The following is a 9,654-nucleotide window of genomic DNA, read 5'->3' as shown; positions in this document are numbered from 1 at the left end:
CTTGATGGTGCTTGTAGCTGTCAGAATTACCAGAAGTGCGAAGGAATCCACGTTTAAAAATTATAATTCTTCTTACGGTAATTATTGCCTCACCAAAAGCGACAGATCTCGAGAGGTGTGACATAAAAATAGTTGGAAGAAAATACCGCCTGTCCGTTTCGCAGTGGCGTCACCGTCAGTAGCGCACACGGACGTTTGAAATGGCCAGCAGGACCCAAACTCTACTACTTAGAATTGCGAAGCCACTCGGAAAGTTCTTTGTGTGCAACAATTACCGCTGAAGCTGAGAGGGAAGAGCAAAATCCCTCTCCTAGAGCCTTCTCTTTACCGTTTGAATGATTGCACATGGGTACGTGGAAGTGACTTGGTTGTGTTGAGTGTGCTTTTACTTAAAGTTTTTCCGTCCCCAAATAGCACGTTACACATGTCGAGGAAATTATCAATGTGCTGCATCCGTTGCATGGCTGCACATTAGCTGGATGGAGCGTGGCATGATTGCTGGTGCTTGGGTGTAGGTGATAAAGGCGCAAGCAGAGAATACAAGCTGTCGGAGCTGTAAGGCAGAATTAATTTCTTTTAGGGATTTCCTAGTGACATCACTCATAATTATATAGCTTAAGCCTCTAATCTAGTGTAGTGCCTTCAGTTCACGTTGGGCCAAATCCACCAAGTCCTGAGATGATTTCTATTCCCGCCCACCTGACTGAATCATTTGGAGTTTTGCTTGTGTAAGCCACTGATTTAAGGGGAATGGCCCAATTACTTTAAATAGGAATTGAAAGCGGCATCAGTCAGGATCGGGCCCAAGCGCCGCACAGCTCTCCCGTGAGAGCAGACGGGTTGATGGTTAATTTTTACTTCAGAAAGAAACGGTATTTCCAGCTTCTTGTTCCACTGAAGAGAGGCAGCATAAAATACTAGATGCAAGTGCGGTTGATATGCTTGTGGTATCTTTCTGATAGACTGTGGGAGACCACAGGGGGAAAGGAGACTTGGTTATCATACTGAAGCTGCTGATTTGTTGTTTATTAATTATTAACCAGGCTTTTGAGTGCCTGCTGCAGTTTGAAGAGCCAGCACAGGAAAAGGACTAGGTATTTAAAGCAGCGTATGCTTTTGCTAAGTAGTTGCTGTGGCGTTAGAAATAGTCTCTGTTTTTGAAAGCATTTTAAAAGCTGGAAGGGGGCACACTGAAGTTGTCACACAAGATCCTTCACTGGCATAAATCGAAGCCTGTGGAGCTACAGTGATCTGTACTTGTTGAGCCTCGGGTATTCAGGCTGGAATAAACAGCTTTAATAGAGCAGTGGAGCTACGGTGATTTATGGGAGTGCCGGTACTTGCTAGATGTGGTTTCTGTCCTCACCCTGTTGATGTCTGTGGCAGAGCTTTCACTGACTTTACTGGGGTCAAGATTTGTCTTACTGGACGTGGTTTGTCCTTTCCGTTGAGCAAGTTTTAGTGCCTACTCAATCTCCCTTCATATTAGTAGTTTTTTGCTGATCTGAACAGATCTAACCCCTTACAAATGAGGAACAGCATACTCCCTTCTTGGCAGAGACAGCAGACACTATCTTTCCTGTTAGTAAGTTCACACAATTTACAGCGTGCTGCTTTTCTTCTGAATAAAAACCTTAGAAGAAACAATAAGTCCTTCTGTTTTTCTTCTAAAACTATCTTTGCGTTTGTGTTTTTCTTTTTTTTTCCCAGAAAGGCTGCTCCCTGTATTTGTAGATGCGTTTGTGTCTGGAGTTTGTAGGTTGCAGCCCTTGCACTGGAAGAGTTGCTGTAGGTTGGGAATCGTTAGGTCGATAAGCTCTCTCCTGTTGATCAGAGGCAGGTACACTAAAGGAAAGCAGTTGCTGGTAAATGTTGGCTATAGCAGGATGGGTACATTTCTTCAGCAGCGTCTTGACTGTGTGTGAGTGGTTTGGGACCAGAAGAGCTGGCTGGCTGCGTTTCTGACGCCAGCGTTTCTTCCAGAGGGGGAAGGTGTTCCTGGTGCACAGCGTCGGTTGTGGTTGTTCAGTGCCTGAGCGTCTAGGGTGGGTGAAGTCAAAGATAATACTAAAAGCCTGATGATGTTGCTGATTGTCTGGGAAGTTTTTACCTTTGGAGAAGTTTATCTAGGTTCATATTCTCTAATTTTAATTTTCTACAAAAAGGTACTTATCCCCACATCCTTACGAAAGCACTGTGTATGTACTCACTTTGGATATGTCAGCACTCTTGGAGCTTCAGTTCTGCCAGATGCCACTAGATCTTAATTTTCCTTGTAGGGTAAGGTTGCTAGAGACCTCCTACAGCTGTCTTTTCAATATTTTTTTGCTACTCTGCCCCTTGTGCAGTAGTATCCTTTGCATTAGCACAAAACATTATTCCAACAAGTTTTAATCCTTGAGTAACGGAAAGGAGAAAGTGCTGTGGTACAGATGATTTATGAGTAGAATATGTAACTTCTTGTTCGTTCTGTACACCTCAATAATTTCTTAGAGCCTTTCAAATAATCAAACTAGAATATTTGCTGCTTAACTGATCCAGAAGCGCAGTCCTGGAATAACAAATGAATCAATTTAGACCTGAACGTGAAGTCCACTCAGTGGAAATCAATCTGGATGTGCTTTACAGCTAACGTCCTTGCTCTATGGAAGTCAGTGGGACTTTTACCATTGACGTCGGCTGTGTCTGATTTCATTCTTGGAGCCTGTTCCCGTTACTAATGGTGTTAGTGAAAAATGTCGTTAGGAAAGCGCTTGGATCCCACACGAGATATTTGACCTATGTCTCAGGCACAGATCTCGTGCCACACTTACTGCTGTGTTGAGAGAGACGCCGCAGTCAGGCGGGCCTCTCTTCCCATCCCTAGAAAAAGGAGATATGTTTAATGAACTTGGTGTGCCGTAACCATCAAGTTGCCCTGAACTTTTGAACGCAGCAAGTTCAAACTGCATGAGCGTGTGTCTTTTCTGTCAATCCCATCAGGTCCCTACTGGTTCAAGGGGTGCCCAGTCTTTTCCTGGGCATAAGCCATTTCTAAATTTTAGGTTTAGATTTGTGCTTCTCCAGTAGGTGCTCCTGCAGACCAGAAGGTGCTACTGCTGGTTCAGGTAAATGAATGTCTGCTATCTGCAGGTAGGCTTTGGCACGCTTTACAGGCACCGGCTGTGCTGAAATACGGAGGTGCGCTTCCGAAGCAATATCAAACAGTTTTGTGAGTCACCCAGGGCTCTTGGATTACAGGATGGCGTCCTTTGCCCTGCTACCATGTCTCCTCCAGGGTCATTTTCTCTAGTTGGGAAAATAGATTATGTTTAGACTGTGAGCTACGGGGCCTGATCTGTTAGTCGCAGCTAGGTATGAAACGTGAGAGGAATTTCAGTCCTCAAGTCTCCCTGGAAATAGTGTGGCCAATAGATGAATGCTGCAAATCTCTTTCATCTTTTTGCATAGGTGGTTATGCTTTTATTTATTTATTACTCTTTAGCCTTATGAAGATACTGGATTAATGTATCAGTTGTAGAATGTTTTAACTTGTGTGTAGTAAAATCTGTGGAAAGGAAATCGTTTAACTGGAGGAATTGGAGAAGAGTATCTTTTCTTTCCTGCAGCAGAGTTAGTGTCTTATAAGTAATTACTGTATACAGTGTCTGTGAAGGTACTAGAAATGTCTGCACGAGATATTCTTCTCCATTCTTTCCATTACCTGATTTGAAATAAAAATTGATCTAACCCTCTCTCTCTCTGCGCCTCCAACAGCTGTAGGATTTGGAATGGATCCTGACTTACAGATTGATATCATCACAGAACTGGATCTTGTGAATACAACCCTTGGGGTAACACAAGTGTCAGGACTACACAATGCCAGCAAAGCATTTTTATTCCAAGGTAAGACAAACATCTTATCTCACTTCTGTCTGCATGGGCTCATAAGAACTTCGATGCCTAACTGATTCCCTGTAGTGGAGGTCTTCCTTAACTGTAGCTTTCTTTTATTTTTATTTTTTGGAAATAGTCCTTGTTACTTTCCTGAAATACATATGACATTTTTCTTTTAGTGTGTGTCAGGTAGTTGAGGTTAGAGACCTTTAGGGAAGTATTTTTGGGTAGGTTTTCAACACTCCCCAATACTTATTTCTAACTAAATATGTCAAAGTGCTTCCAAGGCATGGACTCGGTTGTATTCTTGTGTACTTTCTCTCTGTGATCCTGCACATGCAGAGACACGCACAGCTGAAGCTATGTAACTATGAGCAAGCATTTAATGTGTTGACACTGATTAGTAACATGTAGCAAGTCTTTCATCAACTTTGTGAAAACTGTTGAAGTGGGGAAATTGAACAGTATTGCATTTAACTGTCCAAGCTGAGTACCAAGCACAGAGTAAGTCACTTTGAATTGTGATTTGTTTTCATTCAGTATTCTAAGATAACGCTTGTGAAGTGTTTGAAAACAGTGTTGTGGGTTTGTTTTTTTTTTTATTTTTTTATTTTTAGTGAGTGAAATTCTGGATGAATTAACAAGTTTTACCATGGATTTAAATAAAGTCCAGATTAAGAGACAACATCGCATGGGGTGGAAGCACTGAGTTGCTACAATATGCTTATTAGGCGAGAAAGATGTTTGTATCAGTTGAGATGAACATGCACCTTAAAGCACAGTTGGGCACGTTTTTATTGTGGAGGCTTCCTGTGTTTGTTTTTTCTTTACTCGGTGTTGAAGTGTGCACGTTAGTGTCTCACTTTTTGATATCTGTCCTCTGTAGCTGTTTTTAGAGGCAAATGATTATGACCTCGTTTAACTTTAGTTCTGGATCTGCAATGCTAACCGACTTTATCGTAAGTAATAAAAGAAGTGGGTCTATAATCTTGGTTCGTTCTTTACCTGGCCAAGGCCAGTTTAGGAGCCAGAGCAGAGAGACTTCTGGAGACCTTCTCAGAATTTGTTACTCATATTTCCAATCTTTTATGATACAAAGAGTAGCACAATTTTCGCTGATTCCTGGATTAATGTCCAGAATAAGAGCGTTAATTTATTCATTTCCAAGATATCAATTGTTTTTTTTCCAACACCCTCACTCCAGGGTTGTGTATTATGGACAAACAATATTAAAGTACAGTCATAAACAATGTTAAAGTACAGTCATTCCTCTGAGGACTGCAATGGCCTAACTAACTTAAAATATTTCAGTGTTTCCAATTGCTGTTCCATGCAGCTAATCGCAGCCACGCTGACAAACTGTCGTGGTGAGTTTTCACAGACTGGTGGTCAGAGCTGCAGGGAAGAAGACTGAGATGTGTTTTTCGGGACACCAATTGAAACCATTGGTACTGAAAATAGCTTTGAAAGGCTAATGGTGAAGATGTTATGGATATTCAGTTATTTTTGCCTTGGAGGACCCCACCTGTAGTTTACAAACTTAAAGACTAGTGTAAAAAAGGTAGAGTTTGTAAAAGTCACATGAGCAGATAAATTGGAAGATAGATGTTCAGGGGAAGCAATGAACAAAAATTCACTGTATGAAGTGAATAAACAGTTTGAAATCTGTAGTTAGGTAAATAAAGCTTTTTTAATTCCCACAATGAAATTCTTCTTGCTAATGCACAGAGGAATAGCCCTGTGCTTGGATATCACCTCTAGTATAAAACTTCTCGGAAGATGGCTCAGGAAAATTATTCTCTTCAGTAAAGCTCATCAGCCCTTGGGCTGGGAGAAGACTGAAGATGTTTGGTCTATTACTCCATCCTGAGAGAGGTCTGCGAGGGGTCTTTTGCTGCTGCTGTCAGACAGGATTGAAGTCCGAGGCCGCTCCATTGGCTGTTTCCCTTCTTGTTCCTATCTGTTATTTGTTAAATGTCAGCAGTATGTCGGCAGCTGTATGAATTCCCTTTTGCTAACAGAGGTGGCTTACTTTACAGCTACAGTTTGGCTGTGCGCCAGGTCCTTTGGCTGGAACCACGAGATAGCTTTGATTTTTATCTTGCCATACAGTCAAACCGATACAGAACTCAGGGCAATGTATGGGCAACTGCTATGTCTAAGTTAGAAGTAATACTTTTTCCCCACAGAGATTCACAAAAAAACCCCAGCCAACATGACATTCCCAGAGGAGAGAAAAGACTGGAAGGCAGTGTTTAGTTTCAAAATTAGTGTCCTCTTGGACCAGCTATTCTAGTCTCCAGGATGTGGTCCTTCCAGCCAAGCTTTGCTTTGATTAGTTCTTACCGCATGTGAGTAGTTAATGGATGGTGTGCCTCGCTGCGCCACGCTGCTCCAGCGTTGCCTCTGGGGCTTTGGGCAGGGCAGGACCTGCTTCACCCGGCAGGCTGACTGCTGAATGTGAAGCCGCATTAGAAGACCTCTTCACTCGTAGGCTTTCACCGCTGAGGATTCCCTAGTTGAGGAAATGAGAAGAGTTTGCGAGTTCTTCGGCGTGCGGTTTTCATAGGGACAGTTTTGCCCGCCACCTTTGGCAGTGTCTTTACAGCAATGTAACTGGGCTCTGAGCTTACACAAAGGTTCCCCGCGGATCATTTTCTGTCTTGTAAAATGTATTTCCTAAAATGGCTTTACTAGAGCTGTTCAAACTGAGAGTGCTCCTTTGTGTGTCCCTGGAAGTCTACATCTTTGAGGTAGAGAAATGGTAATTTTTCCCCAACCCAGACAGTTATGTGTACAGCTGTAGTGAAAATACGGGTTGTTCTCCTAAGCAAGATTCTTTTTCTGTGAATTAAACTCTTTGAAAAGGAAAGCTTTAAAAGTTTTGGGCATTCTTTCAGTTGCATTTAGAGGCAAAAAGAAGAAATGAAGAAGGGGGGTGATGGGAAGACATGCGCAAAAGAAAAAGAAACTATTATATTTAATTAGATTTTTTTGATCAGCGGTGTTAGCTCTCTTACAGTGACATACTGTTTGTTACAACGTTTCTGGGGAGTGATGTCATGATTTGATTTATCCTAGAGAAAATGTAGGAGGACTCTTTTGCCTGGAGAGTTAGCGATTTCAGTCCAAGACAACCTCAGCAAAGCCAGTGGAGTATTCTGATTTTATAATAATATTGGTAGTAACAGCTGAAACTCGGATTTCCATGTGAAGCAGCTTTACAGGCAAAGAAACAAATTCAGCTCTGTTGCAAATTGTGTGACAGCATGATAGAACCAAAGTGGCAATTGAGAGATGTGGGTTGCCTTTGGGCAAGCAAATCTGTTTCTATTTCAGAAAAGCATAGAAACCTATAATTAAATGTAGTCATCTGAGTGGTCCTGTTGGGCATGGACTTCGATTATTAGAGTATTTCAGCTGGATTTTTGATTGATCAGTTCCATTATTTGTGTGTTACAGTTCCATTCTCTGTGAAATGGGGATGAGGGAATCCAAAAAGCAGTGTACGTGCTGACAGTGTGAATTAGACTAAATGTGGATATCTAACTCTTAATGCAATTCTGCAAACAGTCTGAGTCCTAGTATTCCCAACATTATGGTGTCTTAATTATTTATCTTTTATTTATTTATACAAACAAGAGTGCGGAAAAAAGTCTTTGTGTCCAGGTGGGCTGTTCTACCACGAAGGGAGAAAGGAGGGCGAGTGGAGATTCTTGACTGGAGTGCTCTTGAGGAACGGGGCACCCAAGAACCTGGTGTGTGACCCCACATCTCGTCGCTTCCAACCAGGAGTCCAAAGAATTCAAGGAAACAGTTCTGGGGGTGGGTGGGAAATCTACCTCAAAGAAATGTATTGAAAGTATTAATCATCCACCTAATGCGTTACAATAACATCTTACAAACATGGAGTGAAAGACATCTGTAAATAGTATCTTACAATCATGACAAAACGATACTGAAATTCCTAGAACAGGATTATAGTATAAATTTTAGTACGTTGAGAAACACTGAGCCATGGCTCACTTAGTGGGGCTCAGTCCCGTTCTATGTTTCAGGTAGCAGGGAAGCAGGGCTTGTTTTGACCCTGTAGGTGGAAACCCGGCAGGATCTTGAGTTCAGTGGCAGAGAAGGGCTCTAATTACAAATAAGGCAAGAGGAGGTGCTTAACTGGTTGTCCTGTTTCTAGGTAGACTGAGCCCAATTTTTAGCCTAGCTGTTACATTATGTGATTACCTTAACCAGTCTGACTTCTGTTCTGTGCTCAGTTCTCGTTGGGGAAGTAAAATTTTATTCCTTTTACAACCTGTCATCTATGCCCATTTCTTTTTAATTCTTCTTCTCGCAACATCTCTTTTGAACTAACAGAGGCTTAAAGCCTTTACTTATAAAGCACTTCCCCCAAGAAGTTTATTAAGGCTTTGCTGTTTCCTTTCGTAGCAATCTGGCAGTATTTTTCAACTTAGTCTTTACATTAGGAACGGTCTTTTTACTATGTATACTATGTATAGCACTCAGTAAAATAAACCACCAAGTACCGTTAAAAGTCTAGCTGTATGTAGTCCTTTCTTCCTTGACCGTTTCTTTACTTGTATTAAACAACCACTGGATTTATAAGAGAAACACCTGGCCCGCAGCTCCTGCAGCAGAGTTCAGACATGCTCCTTCTTCCCACGTTGTACTGGTGACTGCCGAGTTCTTTTTGGTACAGTCATGGCTCCAGTAGGAAAGGTGAAAGAACAACAAGTATCTTAAAGCACAGAGAAAGGCAACGCTTTTTTTTTTGAATCTTGTTGAGTTCCTGAAACAAAAGGGCCGTCCTGCTTCAGGCCAAAGCTGCAGCCCAAGGGGGGTAGAGGTGCCTCCCAGCAGACTCGCTTGAGCTTCCAGATGCAGTACAACCCTCTCTGTCCATGTTTCCTCTCAGTGTGTTATGGATCCTGATATTTTTTTTTTTAAGACACCTTCCTCCTTGACTTGCTAATTCCTCGCTTAGAGAGTAGAAGTGTTTCCAGACCCCGCTCTAGGAGTCAGAGTCCTAAAAGTCAGCTTTTGCGGTGCCGGTTGCAGGGGTTTGACTGCTAGCCAGCTTTGCTACGCTTTGAGATTGGTGGATAAGGAAAACTGCATAAGTTGATCTTGTCATCAGGAGTGGGCACATACCCTTTGTATCAGGAACGTTAGCTCTGCTTCTGCTAGGACAGTCTTCAGGAGACACTTGTTATGCCCTGGCTATGTGTGTGGGGCAGTAGCTGAGCACTGAGGTGCGCTCAGTAAATTCAAAGGCTGTGTGAATAGGCTGCTGCCTTCGTTCATCTGTGTCTGAACGTTTTCTCTCCCGAGTCTCAGTGACCTGTGTGCTATGGCCTAGGTTTTAATCCACTTCAAGTGTTAAAGCTCAGTTATGCTAGCATAACGTGCAAGGTGTGCGAGCTGCAGAGCTCAGAAAAGAGCCAGGGACTGAATGAGAAGCAGCAGATAACGACTCGAGGAGGAAACTTGCAATTACTTTTCCTGGGGTGGATGGCAGGGAAGTCTGCAAGCGAGTAGGAGAGATAAACTTTAATTTTGGAATTCAGGGTGTTGGTCCCTCTTTACATGAGATAATGCAACGAGAGTCATTACTTTCTGTGTGATCTCTCCTTGTATGTTTGTAGCAAATACTAAGTATAAGCAGTATTGTTTTTACAGAGCAGAAATCTTATGGTAGCAGAAAAATTAGGAAGGCACAACATGGGTGGCTCAAAATCTTTGTGCTGCCTTCAGTTGTAAAAGAGA

The 9,654-nt window shown here is 42.3% G+C and overlaps 1 protein-coding gene across 1 annotated transcript in view; it reads left to right on the top strand.

Moving 5' to 3' along the window:
• Positions 1–2,615: 2,615 nt before the first annotated feature.
• Positions 2,616–9,654, top strand: part of NELL1 (NEL-like 1 (chicken)) — a 299,349-nt gene continuing 292,310 nt past the window's right edge. Inside the window, exons 1-2 of the mRNA XM_009334530.1 lie at positions 2,616–2,624; positions 3,753–3,885. Coding sequence (XP_009332805.1) covers positions 2,616–2,624; positions 3,753–3,885 — 142 coding nt within the window. The remainder of the gene's footprint in view (positions 2,625–3,752; positions 3,886–9,654) is intronic.

This window comes from Pygoscelis adeliae, unplaced genomic scaffold, assembly GCF_000699105.1.
Source record: "Pygoscelis adeliae isolate BGI_AS28 unplaced genomic scaffold, ASM69910v1 Scaffold171, whole genome shotgun sequence".
Lineage (NCBI taxonomy): Eukaryota > Metazoa > Chordata > Aves > Sphenisciformes > Spheniscidae > Pygoscelis > Pygoscelis adeliae.
Note: the sequence above shows the minus strand (reverse complement) of the source record. Positions and strands in the feature narration are given on the sequence as shown.